The sequence below is a fragment of the Hemiscyllium ocellatum genome, chromosome 26 (assembly GCF_020745735.1).
Source record: "Hemiscyllium ocellatum isolate sHemOce1 chromosome 26, sHemOce1.pat.X.cur, whole genome shotgun sequence".
In the NCBI taxonomy this organism is placed as follows: domain Eukaryota; kingdom Metazoa; phylum Chordata; class Chondrichthyes; order Orectolobiformes; family Hemiscylliidae; genus Hemiscyllium; species Hemiscyllium ocellatum.
The window spans coordinates 21,724,431-21,740,384 of NC_083426.1; the positions used below are offsets into that span (position 1 = coordinate 21,724,431).

General features: G+C 38.6%; 1 protein-coding gene across 2 annotated transcripts in view; it reads right to left on the reverse strand.

The window, feature by feature from the left end:
- Positions 1-15,954, reverse strand: part of plxna2 (plexin A2) — a 463,799-nt gene that overhangs the window by 155,352 nt on the left and 292,493 nt on the right. For both annotated transcript variants that reach the window (XM_060845449.1, XM_060845451.1), the window contains exons 6-7: positions 6,702-6,825; positions 5,058-5,211 (exon numbers count right to left, since the gene is read on the reverse strand). In XM_060845449.1, coding sequence (XP_060701432.1) covers positions 5,058-5,211; positions 6,702-6,825 — 278 coding nt within the window. The remainder of the gene's footprint in view (positions 1-5,057; positions 5,212-6,701; positions 6,826-15,954) is intronic.

The following is a 15,954-nucleotide window of genomic DNA, read 5'->3' on the forward strand; positions in this document are numbered from 1 at the left end:
ACTTAGTTTGCTTTGGCTGGTAGCAGCTTCAGGAACTTCCAGGCTGCTTAACATGACAGCAAGTTCCATTATAACAATAATTGTTCTCATATCTGGAGAGGATGTTTTTAAACACAACACTAGCATGGACTTCATGCCCATTTACACTTCCAAAATGTTAAGCAAATAGATTCAATTTCTATTTAGTCATTTTCTTAGCCTAGTCTCCTTTACATTTTCATTATTTTAATGCTTGATTCACATATTCTCAGAGCTTTCTGATTACCCCACTTGAATTAAACCACCTCTTCAAAAGTGGCTTCTGGTTAGGTATATACTTTTGCTACATGCTTCGTGTCAGCTTTGATCGGTGAGCAACACTGCCACCTCAGTGACTTGGCTGTGGATTTAATGCTCAGAGACAAGGAAGATGACAGGTCTGTACATGGCTAAGGCAGCACTTCATGAGTGGAGGTGCATTTCATATAATTTGTTAAACAGCACCCAAACAGGACCTGGTTGAAGGCAATTTAGGAAGAAAGTTTAATGAGCCTGGGATTGTTTGAACTGGAGAAGGATCAAGAAAGATTTTTAAGCAAATAATTAAATTAGCCTCTTTCTGACACAGGATTGCTTCAACCCGGAGACAGAATCAAGCTTAGAAGAAGGTGCAAAGACATTTTAGATTCAACTACTTAATGCACAGAAGAGTGATAACTACTCAGGGAGCCATGGGAAATGAATGATTGAAGGATATTAATTGTTCAGATGTCCAGAGGACTGATTTAGCTTCATGTTTTTCTACATTCTGCTTAGGGCATAGCTACATAGTGAACACAGAAGTTGAAATTAATTATTCAAAGGACAAAGATCTCCTGGTCATGTGGCCAATAAACCTTCATGAACAACAACTAGAGAACTTAACTGCTCAGTTTTCATATTTGCCATTTGTTAGGCCTTGCCACAAGTAAGCTTGTTACATGGAAGCAGTAATCATTCTTAAAGCGCTTAATTAATTAAGTTCTTTGGAATGACCTGAGGATATGCTAAGTTGCTATGTAAAGGCAAGTTATTTTTGCTCTTGGCATTCTCGAAACATGGCCTAGTTGCTTAGAGTAAAAACCATAAAAATGCTCAAAGTAGAAATATTCAAATATGTCTGTTTTGCCAAGATGAAAGAATGAAGGACATAATCAGAGCGCGTACATGTCACGCGTGAGGTGTATTCGCAAGAAGCATGTATACTAGTACCTCTCTTCTGCTATTTAAAGCAGCATAATAGAAAGTTAATAAAGTATTATCATTTTTTTTGTGGACCAGACAATACAGCTGGGTCTGTATAAACATATGTTACAGAATCATGTCCATTCATCCGGAGTTGTTCTTTCTTAGAATAATTTGCAAAGTAACACTGGTAGTTAGCCACAGAATGATTATCCACTTTGTGGTTTCTGGCAAAGGACCGAAAAAGAAGCTATTCTTCCAAGAAGAGAGCTGAATGAATAACAGTTCATGAGAAGCTTTATAGACTGGACTTCCTCTCCACAATCACATACACGGAACTATCCTACATCTTCCAGTTAAAAGTGGAAGGTGCTGATCTTCAAGCAGGAGAAATGCTGTTAATAATGACTAAATGTCAACTGAGATCTAAAACCACCACTTGCCCTGACATATATACTCTCCTTCAGCCTTACAATCCTTGGAGTTTTGCATGTTCCTCTAATTTTGATGACTTGTGCATTCCCAATTATATTTGCTTCCCCAGAGGTGGCTGTGCCTTCTAGTGCTTTGCCCTCATATTCCAATATTGCTCCCTGCTTGCTTTCTCAAATTCCTCCTTGAAGATATTGACTGAAGCCAGTTCTTTGGTCAAATTTTAGATTTTTCTTTCTTGGAATGTATACGGGCATCACTGGCTAGGCCAGTGTTGATAGCTCATTCCTAAATATCCTGGAGAGGTGGTAATGAGCTGCCTTCTTGAACCACTACATTCCTTCAGTGAAGGGACAGCCACAATGCTACAGCAAGGGAGTTCCAGGATGTTGACCCTACAACAATGAAGGAATGCAACAACATTCCGAGTCAAAATGGTGTGTGACATGGAGGGGAAGTTACGGATGTTCTGCCAATTTTGCTCTTTTCAATATGTGAGGTCACAGGTTCAAAAATGTTGTTGAAGGAGCCTTGCTGGATTACTGCAGTGCACCTTGTAGACAGTACACACTACTGCCCTCACAGTGTTAGAGAGCAAATGTTCAAAGAAGTAGATAGATGCTATCAATTTGCCTGCTTTATCCTGGATGGTGTCAAACTTGTGCTGCTGGAGTTGCTCTCCTTCAGATAAGTGGATACTATACTATCGAACTCCTGATGTTTGGCTTGTAGATGATGAACAGTTAGGGGAGTCAGGGGGTAAGCTATCACTGCAGAATTCCTCCTGTTTGATCTACTCTTGGAATCACAGTATTTATATGGCTGACTCAGTTCAGTTTCTCGTCAATGGCCTGAGATAGAGTTTCAGTAATAGTGATGACTCCAAAAGAGAGAATGGTTAAATTCTCTCTTGTTTTTACTTATTAGCTCAAAATATAAATGTTTGTCCAGGTCTTGCTCTATTTGAATAAGTACTACTTCAGTATCTGCAGAGTCATGAACAGTGATGACCATGCAATCAATAAATGTTCCTATTTCTGATATGATGCAGACAATGTGATTGACGAACCAGCCTAGGATGGTTGTGCTAAGCACAATACCTTTAAATCCTGCAGAGATACCCTGGAGTGAGAGGACTGACCCCCAACAACCACAAACATCTTCCTTGTGCTGGCTATGACTCCAACCTGCAGAAAGTTTTCCCCATTTCCCATTATTTAAGTAATAGTAGTGTTTTTTGCTGCCATTCTTAGTCATGTTGCCTGGATGTTAAGGGAAGCTACCTCGCTAGTTCAGTTTTTTGTTCATATTTGGACCAAGACTGTGATGAGGCCAGAATTTACGCTTCACCAGAGCCATTCAGCTTCAGTGTCAAATTCCGGGTATTGTTCAGCGAATACTACTTGATAGCAATCTCAACGACCCTTTCCCTCACCTTCCCTATGATCGAAAGTGGACTTTTACATTAGTAATTGGTTGAGTTGGATTTGTCTTATGTCTTGTGGTCAGGACATTTCTGATCAACTTTCCACATTATGGTAGATCTCAGTATTATAACTGCATTAGAAGAGCTGGGCTAGAGGCATAGCTGGCTCAAGGGCACAAGTTTTCCAGGCTAATGATGGAATGCTTTCAGCATTCATCATCTTTGCAGTTTATCCACTGTTTCTTGATATCACCTGAAATTAAGTGAATTGGCTGAAGATAGGCTCCGTGATGCTGGGGCCTTCAGGTGAGGACTGAGATGAATATGCACATGTTACCTCTGGCTAAAGATGGATGCAAATGCTACAGGAGAAAACTGTGGCGCTGGAAAAGCACAGGAGGTCAAGCAGCATCCAAGGAGCAGGAGAACAGACATTTCGGGCATAAGCCCTTCATCAGGGTTTATAAACCATTTCTGAACCCTTTTAAGTTTCACAACAGCCTTCTGATTGGAGGGAGACCAGAATTGCACAAAATATTCGAAAAGTGGCTAACTAATGTCCTGTACAGCCACAACATGCGTCCAAACCCCGATACTCAATGCTCTGACCAATAAAGGAAAGCATTCCAAATGCCTTCTTCACTATCCTAATTGTAACTCAATTTTCAAGGAATTATGAACTTGCACTCCAAGGTCTCTTTGTTCAGCAACACTCCCTAGGACCTTACCATTAAATGCATAAGTTTGCCCTGATTTGCCTTTCCAAAATGCAGCACCTCACATTTATCTAAATTAAACATCATCTGCCACTCCTCAGCTCATTGGCCCACCTGATAAAGATCCCATTGTACTCCGAAATAACCTTCTTTGCTGTCCACTACACCTCCAATTTTGGTGTCATCTGTAAACTTACTAACTATACCTCCAACGTTCACATCCAAAGCATTTATATAAATGACAAAAAGCAGTGGACCCAGCACCGATCCTCGTGGCACACCACTGGTCCTAGGCCTGCTCCTCACTATCTGGTATGGACATGATCCTGTGCTGTAATTTCACTAAGTTGATATTTCATTTTTAAGTACGTCCCTGGCATGTCCTCCTGCAATCTCCTTTAAATCTGGGTTGGTCCCAGTTTGCTTTGACGTAACAATGCAACTTAATGGGTTGCCAGGCCAGCTAGGATGTTATTTAAGAGTTAACCACATTGCTGTGGATGTGGAATTAGATGTGAGCAACCCAGGTAGAGATGGCACACTTGCTTCTCTAAAAGAAGATCAGTGAAACAGATGGGCTTTTACAACAATCACCCCATGGTTCCATGGTCACCATTAGGACTAACTTTTGAATTCCAGATTTATTAACTGAATTGAAATTTCCTTATGTGCCATTTGAACCTAGACCTGCATAACATTAGTATAGGCTTCTGGCTTACCACCTCAGTAACATACCACAATTTTGTCATCTCCCCCAGTCATCTGGCCTAATAATGCCTTTGTGGCTTGGTGTCATACTTTGTCTCATTCTGCTCTTAACAAAGCATATGATTCATATGCTTATGTCAAATTATAGAATATTACAGCATAAAAAGAGACTATTCAGCCCATATAGTCTCTACCAGCCTTATCAAACAGCAAAAAACAAACGGAAGTTGCTGGAAAATCTCAGCAGGTCTGGCAGCATCTGTGAAGAGAAATCAGAGTTAGATGAATACAAGTTATGTTTCCTTTCTCAATTACATACCTCACAAGAAAATGGCAGCCTCCACACATGTATGATATGACAGTTCAAGTTATATTTTTTAAAGGAAAACAGAATACCATGGTTGAAAAATTAAGTGCAATCAAAGAGAGAAACGCCACAAACTATTTTGTAAATATATTACTAGGTTAGTCAAAGTATTAAGTAGTAAACATGGAAAATAGTACTTTTAGCTGCAGAAAGAGTGGACTTAATTTAGTGGAGGAAAGTACTGATTTCATTGAGTTGCTTTTACCTTGATCTGCAAGAATGGGAGGTACATCTTTAGCAGCTGGTGAAATGCACATTATCTTGTCATCCATTCTCTGACCATCCACCTCGGTCAACCCTCCGAATGCACAGACAACGCCAGCAGAAAGATCTGGAACATCACTAACTTTCAGAATAAGCTGTGAAAAGAGAATGTGCAGAATTCAGGAACCTCAAAATCAGAGATGTCAGATTTGGAGGGAGAGAAATGTATTTCTATTGATAATTCCTATGACAGCAGCATTGAGTGTTCATTAGTTTACTAATAAACAGACTTAAAAGCAGGGTCTGTTGTCCAACCAATACACCCAAAGCAGAAGCTCCAAATATATGACAAGGAGGCACCTTTTTTTTATTTTCAATATTCCCTCATGGCTTTAAGAACAAATTTATCATGTCAAAAGTCAGCAAGAACACAGTGGGATAAATGGCCTCCCATCGGTGTAGAAATTGTGCTCCAATTCCTGTGCCAGCACTGTTCCAGTATTCAATGTGGCTCAGATATGATCATGTACAGAGCATCAGTGTTTTGGCAATACGAGGCATTTGCAGGAACAGTGAGAAGCTGGGGCAATAGGAATAAATTAGCTGCTCTTTGATAAAAACCAAAAGAACTGCGGATGCTGTAAATTAGAAACAAAAACACAAGTTGATGGAAAAGGTCAGCAGGTCAAGCAACATTTGTGAGGAAAAGTCAGAGTAATGTTTCTGGTCCGGTGACCCCTTCCTTAGAACATTATTCTGAGGAAGGGTCACTGGACCAGAAACCCTAACTCTGATTTCTCTTCACAGATGCTGCTAGACCTGCTGAGCTTTCCAGCAACTTCCGTTTTTGTTCTTTGACAAGGCTGCTACAGACTATATGGGCTGAATGTGCTCTTTTTGAGCTGTAATAGTCGAAATCTAATGTTGTGAACATCTACATGTTAAACTACCAATGATAAGAATAATGAAACGCTAAAACAATTCTAACTGTTATCTCTGATAATTAACAGGGCCACATTCTATGGTCCGATAAAAGCAACAAACTCAATGCAAGCAATTCCTCTGTGCATTATTTGAATGAACCTATTTAACGTAAGCCTTCATTAAAATGTCAATGTAATCTTACATTAATACTTTAATCTATTCTTTACTAATATGATAAAACCTACAATTTCACTGCATTAATAACTTGCAAGAACATTAAATGTAAGAATTTGCTCCTTCCGTGTCTTGGAAGACACCATGTGAGTTGTCCATTTTTGAACTCTCAAATTAATTTATATATTACTTTCCACTCATAACAAACTTAGTAAAGGATCTCACTATCAGTGCTGGAAAAATCAGCTAACACGAATTAAAATTAGATTCTTGCTTGTAATGGTTTTATTGAATGCATAAATTGGGTGCAAGTTAAGACGAATACAAAACAATGGAAAAAGAAGAACAGAATTAGAGCAAAATGATATCAGTGCTACAGGTAATTGAGATTCTTTGTAACCATTTAATTTCTGAAAGCTGTGGGAGGGCTTCTGCAGCATGACTGGCAAAGATATTTAACTCTTGTAATATAACAACTACATTCCTTTCCTTTCTTCTAATAAACTGAAAAAATATAAAAGATAATGGTCTTGTGGCAAATACTTACCGGTACACTGTGCTCGGATGCAGAGATACTATTTGGCTGGATACTGAGTTTCACGCATTGATCAATACTGGCGGCAAATCGATAGGGCTCCGTGGCTCGCTCGCACTTGTCTCTCCTCGAGCACCTTAGGAAACAGAAAAGAATCTAATTAATCCAGGAATGGTTCTAAAACTACCTTGGCATCTACCTACCTGATTCGGAGATGTTAGTAAAAAGCAACCCTGGATAATAATGCAGCATTACACTCAGTATAGTTAATGAATTCAGTTCAGATCTCCGTGGTATAAAAGTCGAATTGTTTTCCATTTTTAGAGAGACATCGGTAGTCTTGGGCTCTGGAGTCTCATTTATACTCCAAGACTCTTGAGACTACGTTGATCTTGGGCCATTATGGCCCACACTGATAGTAGTTCCCTTGAGGTTGCAACATGCCAGTTTATGAGCCAGGAAGTATTAATTTAAATTATCTGTCTGCTGCATGTGCTGACTTGAATTTAACTGCTGAAATATGTAGATTTGTATTAGATATTTTCAGTAGTCTGCATAAAACTGCTTGGTTTACAGCACTGGACAAGGCAAAAAGTCAGCTCCTTTGCTGCACAGTTTCCCTGTAAAGTATCTCCTCACGTTTTCTTTGTGCTTAGATTCACCACAATTATAACTCCAGCACAGTTAGATTTAGTATCAACATCCTCCAAATTATTCACTATTCCAACTAGCACATATACCACAAGAAGAACAGACTCCAACTCACTGATCCAACCAGGCACTTTTACATCTTGCATATCAATTGGGAAACTAGTCACTTTCTTTGCATTATTTACATAATACCTTCAAATCAGAACTAATGGTGACAAATCAAGACTCTGAATTTACAAATTTAATACCATCCAAGCTTTATTCAGCACTGGACTAACCTGACTGGTACTGAGCTGAAAATGTGTTGCTGGAAAAGCGCAGGTCAGGCAGCATCCTGCTCCTTGGATGCTGCCTGACCTGCTGCGCTTTTCCAGCAACACATTTTCAGCTCTGATCTCCAGCATCTGCAGTCCTCACTTTCTCCTAACCTGACTGGTATACTAGAAATTTCTGTATTATTTAATATTTACGAACCTCTAGATACTTGACCCTGCTCAGATTTATACAGATAGAATCTCCCTTGAATAGTGATGAATTTGCTTTTAATTCTGAAAGCTGATTTGGTATTCCCATTGAAGGTATTTAGTCAGTTCCAGTGTGTGCTCTTTACCTGTGCAGCCCTCATGAATATTTATCTGTCACTTCCGACCCTGACTAACAGAACAGGGAAGTAAAATGTGCAATATTTAGCTGATCTTTAATCTGAGCAGACAGAGTGAGAAGAGAAATGCTGGGAAAAGTAGCAATGAGGTTATAATGAACAAATTAGTCCTAAGTTGGCATACACTTCAATTGCTCATTCCGCATTGGCCCCACTCAATCTACAATCAGCAGAATATCACACCCACAATTCATTGCATTTTGCGAATAAATCACACAAGGAACAAATGTAACTCGAGACAAAACTTCAATCATTAATACAATAGTGTTTGCTTTAGGAATTCTTGTAATAATAACCATCTGTTCAAACATGATTTTGTCATTCCATGATCTATTTACAGGATGGATCTGCCAACAAATACACAGAAAATGAGACCAGTGCCATCGATGGAATAGTCTACCATACTGACTGAAAAATGCACATCTTTTAAATAATTTCATGGTCTCTACAGCATCTGCTAAAAGTAATTCATTAATGGGAAGAAATTATACTGTGCAATCAAAGCATACACATTTGTTAATGTATCCAAATGTGACTGTCACATAGTTTTACTCATTTGATTCTAAGGTGATTATAGAGACAAATTGAAGCAATGGACGAAGTGAGTTTCTCCTGCTCAAATATTTCCTTGCACCCACCATGTAGCCAATACTTTTACTCCACAATGCTACTATGATCAAAATAGCTTCAGTAGCTCTATGAATGTAATACTCTGCTGCAACTTTGGTCTCACTAATAAACCGGGATGAGTAAAAGGAAAAAAAGTATAGACAGTGGATTTCTAGGGTAATTCAGTTGAAAAGATGGGCAGAAAGCCATAATCCACTGCTAGAAGTTGTTGAAGTAAACCATACAAATGAATTCAATGTGCAACCAGATATCACTTTTGAGTTAACTTATGGTGAGGAAGGATTCAAAAGGGCCCACACATAGCTGGACCAATGTTTCTTCTCTAATTTTTAAAAGTTTCCTATTATCTTTTACAATAGGCTGAGATAACAATAGTTATTCCACAACTACCTGGGCAAACTGCTTCACAACTTCAATTTCAAAGACATGCACTTTCATGATTGATATTAATGAACAAATGAATGCTTGACACTTCTGTACAAAATTTATTTCCCAACACCTCAAAGGGATTACCCATTTTAAATTAATCATGTACTAGAACTAAGGAAAGGGTTTGATACAAATTTGCGAACCCTTTACAAGCAAATATCCCAGAATGTAAGTTCAAAGTTAATGAACATGGTAACAGTATTAAAATACTGTATCACATTAAAGGCACATTACTACTTAAATCATAAAGAGAATTACTACATAGTGAGCAACAGTGAGAAAACTTGCTGGATCTTCCAGAAATCAGGCAGCTGGTTGCATGCTGGCAATCATTCTGCCCTCACCTCCCCACAACAAGAAGCGGACGTTACGTTCATTAGAGGTTTTGGCCAACCAATGGCTAATCGCTCCAGAACATGAGACTGTTTGAGCAAATTACATGGCTGCTGCTGGGAAACCACCCACTGGAATCATAGAATGGAGGATCACTGAGGTCAAAGGTGGGGTAGTGGAGGCAGAAGGTCTGGAGCTGTGATTGGATGTGGGGTTGGGGAGTGGTGTTGGATGGTGGAAGGAGGGCTCAGAAGCAAGGACAGAAAGGTATCTGCCAGTGGCCATCCAGCTGGCCTAAGTCCAGTCCCTCAATCTTGGACGTAATCAAGCTCTATTCCCACCTGGATGTGGATAATTCTAGCCATAAACACCAGATTTGGACTATTTTTTCCTTCCAATAATACTGTAACCTTTCAGGCTGATGCAGAAAGGGAAGCAAAGGCCCTAAGTGCAAAGATAGAAGTATGTCTTTCTCAGATGGACTGGCTTTATACATATATCTACACTCGTATCAGTGTAAAACAGGTCTTGCAATTTTTCGCAAGTCGAACTGTACCACAACCTCATTTTGAATTCCTTTGATGGTTTTCACTTGATAATATTCTTGATTTATTTAAACCTTATCAGACTGAAATAAGCCAGTCTATGACAGTCTCCATTACATATTTGCCTTCGAGGTGCAGAGAGGCTTGTGGTTGGTTGATATGGAATTTATAAAAGAGACACAAATTTGACATGCTGAACACTGGAAAAGAGAAATTGTACCTCTAATTTACAAAATGGATTCAGTAACAAGCAGAACTGCTGAAAAGGCAAAACTGACTCTTCCATACCAGAATTCTGGAAGAAAAAGGTTTCATAAAATCTAATTTTATCCCTGGTGTACTGACAACTTTTCAGTGCACAGAAGGAGCCTCATTATGCCTGCAGTACCTATTTCATAGTGAGAAATCAATGGTGAACTTTCCACAGCATTACGACAATAATGAACTCAGAAGGGGATCTGTAATTAAGCAGCATTGATTGAGATGATATGCATAGCCTTATGTCCAATCTAATAACATGGTGCATTATTCACCATTATTTCATACTCATAGTTCAGAATGATGTGCTGATTGTAGGAAGAGCAAACTGCTTCATACTTCATACTAAAATGTTTCAAGTTACAATAGTTTACTTCATGGTAAAATCAAAACAGCTAACATAATGCAATCAGGAAAATCTCTTGAAATATATAAGTGTAAAAGGAAAATGCAACCTTTTACAGGAGCACTGTAGCTGGCCTTCACTCTACTTGAGCACAGTACAAATGGAATTGTTTATGTCTTTAAGAGGCAGTGGCTGGATTTCCTTGCTTTAGGTCTTTATTTAGATGGAAGACTTCCTTTTCTTGAAGGAAGTAGCACACAAATGAATTATTAGCAACTGTATGTGTTAGCACCAGCTCCTAGATTTTTAGGTGATCACCCCCATGAAATTTATCAGATGACCCATTAGTCTTTATCGCTGTTTACGTACGTGCACCAACAGAAATTCACCCCCAACTGTGTCTATGGCCAACCAGTAACTGTAAATTTCACTGCTCTGTGTTAATCTTATGGAGACGGGCATCTTGTCATGACATAATAGACTCCAAAAAAAAAGAGCAACTCCACCCTGTGTTAGCTAAAAATAAAGAAAACATTGGAAATACTTGATAGGTTCATCAACATCTATGAAGTGAAAGATCAGGTCACGTGGCAAAATGAATGCTTTATGGAAACCGTTCTAAAACACTAATTTTATTATTTCCGACATAGACGATATCAAATTCATTGCATACTTTTAGTACTTCTTTCTGCTTTTAGATCACTTGTAAAAGCTGTCCAAGAAGTTTTGCTTAAACATGTATGGCACTTCATAACACGGGTTTGCACTAGACTGGAATTGCACCAAACTCAATGTGAAACCCACAAAAAAGTCAGGATCTGCTGCATTTAGGATACAGGTCAGGTTCCAATTCTGGAATTATTCCCTTATTCATGAACATTCGCAAATAAAACAACTTTGTATTGACAATAATGAGGGTGATTTCCAAATTTAACCAGTCTTTTCTTTCTAGTGAGATGGACATTAATCAATATTTTTTATGAGAATGATTTACATCAGAGCTCATTCCTACAGCTCCTCCTCACTGATCAAGAACACCAAACCATTCAAATTTGAAAGGACCAACAGACCCGAGTAATAAAGCCATATGTCAAATTTTCTAACTTGTCAGGACTCTACTCTGCTGCAGTAATCCTTCACGCTATAATGACCCGACAGAGCTGAATGCATTGTACTGAGGGAATACTTCTATTGCAGAGGTAAGCAATTATATTGTCGCAAGAAGACATTATAATACCACAGTATTCATGAATTGCATTATATTAACTGACAAGTGCATCATGTTAGTAGCATAACTAGGATTCTTTCGAAAATGATTTCTGATTTATCCCTGCTTGCGAAATGGAGTGCATAATTTTATTTTCATCTCAAGAAATTATCAACAGAGGTTTCACCTTTCAAACTGAGTTTCTCTATCTAAAATTGTAGTTTGTGCATTTATAACTCATTATGAACACAGTTAAAAACAAATATATTCTGACTGTGGATGAACCATCTTCCTGGGTTAACAGTCAGTTGAACTGAAACACTGTTTGCATTGCCTGGTTAAGACATTCATGACCAACAGCAAGGTTGCCATATCTTCGAAGTCCCATAGCAGTTGGACACGCCACCTGTTATTTGTTTAGTTTTCCTTTTAAACCAACTCCCCTTCAGGCAATTCTTTGTCTTGTGATGAAGAAATACAAGCAGGACTTTTCACTAGATGGATGGTCTTACAGTGCTGCCAGTTGGAAAACATTCAACAGACTTATCTGATCATCACTTCTCCAGAGTTACCTGGACAGTTTCTTTCTCCCATCTTGGAAAGGCAATTTCTTCTGCTCATTCGCAATTCTTCTCTTACAATTTCGCCTCTCCCAAGCAACTCTTCCAGTCTGGTGCAGTTCTTGCTACCAGTTTCCAATCTAGCTGCTGTGAAATGGTGTTCAATGTTGTGCTGTGTTTCTACAGAGATGCCTGATTGGACAAAGGCTGAAATTCATGGTGCAGCAAATGGCACACAATCCACACTGACAGCCAAACAGGATCAAGAGCAGGCAAATGATCTTGGAGCAACAAATCCTTTTTCTAGCACCAGCCTTTTTTGCAATAGCTGATGAAACAAGAAAAATAATACTCAAACGTTCACACACGTGCTCATGTCAATAGTTTTGCTCCACTGAAAAATGTATCAAATTGAATTGCCAGACAAGGGGACATTGTCCGTTTAAAGTATTTTTTGTATGCACCTAGGACATCAATGAGATTTTTAATTTAGATAGATTTTAATTTGACTTTTAACTTATCACATAATAAAGAATAGAAATCAGGCAATCTACGTACAAGCTGATTTTATCTACTACATTTGAAGGTAAAGATCAATTTTTACTGGCTTTGTCACCTTATGTACTTTATTCTTATACAGGATTTGAGTGTCACTGGCAGGCTAATATCTATTTCCCGTCTTTAGTTACCCTTCAATTGAATTGCTTTCCGAAATAACCTACAGAGCCAAAAAGTGCCCAGTTGCACCTGGGCCAGAAAAGTGAAGGTGGCAGATTTCCTTCCCTAAAGGACATTAATAATCCTGATGGGTTTGGTTTTTATGAGATGTTACCAGAATAAAGGCAAATCAAAATAAATGGATGCCTACTAGTATGATTTGGCACCTTTTTCATGTTCTGATTCAAGGTTGAAGTTACTGCAAGACCAATGCAAATTAAATGCTGCTATGGCTTCATCCATACATCAAAATCAGACAAATGCTATCCTTTGTGTATAGTTGTGTTAGCATCACCAACTAATGCCCTTTTCTGTTAGCATTTGCATGGGTAGCAGGTATGACCCACTCAGATGTTAGTCTTGATAATGTAAATGTTTAATGGAAAGTCCTAGACTTTCAAGTGATGGGGCTGTGAATATTTCCTTTGGCAGTTTGCTCCATTGCGGGAGGTTCCTTGGGAAGTTAGCTATTTGGTAAATGTATAGGCTTTATATTTTGTGCGTGTGGCTAAATGCCATGTTCTGTCTTTGCTGGAGGCCACCAAGTGCTTGCTTTTTGTAAATTCCCACCTGATCCATGCCATATTTTGTAGAACATAGCCTACTTTTCTCTCTGCTTTGTTGCAGTGATTCATATTCCAATTTTTGATCAAGGAGGTGTATTTCCCATGCCAATTCATGCAGAATTATGTTTGAGTTTGGATAATTTCTCTCGCCGTACAAGGATCTCCACACGAATTTTGCATGCTCTAGGATGTTTGGTGACCCATGATTCTGATTATTTTTTGTTGCAATACTAAAATTCCTCCCTAGAAATCCAAGAACCCTGTTTGCTTTTTATGTTATCTGTTGAAGGTTGAATCTGCCTTGAAGACTGATTTAACATGTCAGGTACAGTTTTGTATCTACCTCTGGGAGTAGGTGATTATAGAATTTAAAAACTTTTTATTGGTGGATCCTTATTATTAGTGTCAATAGCATGTTTTGACATTGAATACATCTTCCATAATTCAAATTTCCTGCTTTTCATTAAATTCTGCAATTGTTGTGGACGGACAAGATCAGGATCTTTCCCTCATACTTAAGAGCATGCAGTCACCTGCAAATTGTCACACCCTAAATTTTTTGAAACTTGGTGAAAAGGTCTTTTAAATATATCAAGATGTGTAAAGGTCCTAATATATTTTGCTTGAGCATACAGAAAGGCTATCTGCACCATTGGCACATTCATCTGCACTTCCCCCCTCCAGCCCACCAATTGTGTTCCCCTACTGGGTGTAATCTGGAGATTGCGACCTCGTTTAAAAGATCACCTTCGCCAATCTCCTTATGACCTCAGAACAGTAGACTGGATATCTGGTCAGCATGGACAAGTTGGACCGAAGGGTCTATTTCATGCTATACATCTCTATGGCTCTATGACAGGATGAATTCTCCTTGCATATTGTCTTCTGTTGGTAAGGAAATGTCAGGTCCTGTGATCCAACTGTAGTGAAAAAGGACAGGAGCTTTTCTTCAGCAACATTGCCAAAGGTTATTGAGACATTTTATATTGACATTTATACATTTGTTTTGAGACTTCAAGACAGGTCATTACACAAAAGCTATATTTTGGAAGATCTTTCTGACTGAAAATCGCACCGACTCTCTACCAGAATATTGTATATTTCAAAAATACAAGAATGAAGAACATTTTCAGTCACTTGGCAAATAACATTGATGAGAGCAGCTGGTGTGTAGTTTTGGCTAACTTTAATCAACTGTTTTGAATAGGTTACAGATGTGAGTTTTTTTTCTGTTGATCTGTGAAGTAGTTGCGACTGATGGACTCGTGAAAGAGACTGGTCAATTTTGGAGCTTGGTTCATCAATGACATTGATCATTTAGTCCACATATAATGATACTGTCTGTTTTGATATCTGAATTACACTTTTAATTAAAAAAATTGGTGGAACAATTGTCTGATCCAAGACAGCTTTTAAGACACAGAGGTGGAAAACTTGTGATTCAAGGTGAATCTGCTTTTAATTTAGTCAATGGATTTAAATTAGATTACTTACAGTGTGGAAACAGGCCCTTCGGCCCAACAAGTCCACGCCGACCCGCCGAAGCGTAACCCACCCATACCCCTACATTTACCCCTTACCTAACACTACGGGCAATTTAGCATGGCCAATTCACCTGACCCGCACATCTTTGGATGTGGGAGGAAACCGGAGCACCCGGAGGAAACCCACGCAGACACGGGGAGAACGTGCAAACTCCACACAGTCAGTCGCCTGAGTCTGGAATTGAACCCGGGTCTCTGGCGCTGTGAGGCAGCAGTGCTAACCACTGTGCCACCGTGCCGCCTAAGTTGCTTCAAGTTTATGAAATGAAATTCAATATGTATTAGTTAACAAGTATTTCACATTGCTTTTACAATGTGTGTTGATGCAGACAATCAGTTGAACAAGTTGACTTAAATGCACATTTGTCATCAGTCTAATGGGAGAATTTGCATCTATTTAATAAATATCTTACCACTAGATGTCACCAGCATATTTTTATGAACAGTGCACAAAACCTCATCTCATACCTACCTGTCAGGGAGAAAATGCACAAATACATGCAACATGCTTTTATGGTTAACTGTTTAAATTTAAATACATGATCATGATATATACTTTAAAGATAAATGTAGGTGGTAGCAACTTATGAAGGAAAATTTGAATGGCAAATGATAAAGCTTAATTTAACAATTGTTCAATTGCTAATCTTCTGAATGACATAGCAGCATCTTTGTACCATCCTTGACTGAAAATAAAACACATGTTTAGGGTCTATCAGAAATAGAGAAGATAATTCCATCTGTTCAGATAAGCTTCCATTTTTATTGCTGAATGTAATGCTTGGCATTGTAGTTTCACAAATCATCAAGAAAGATAC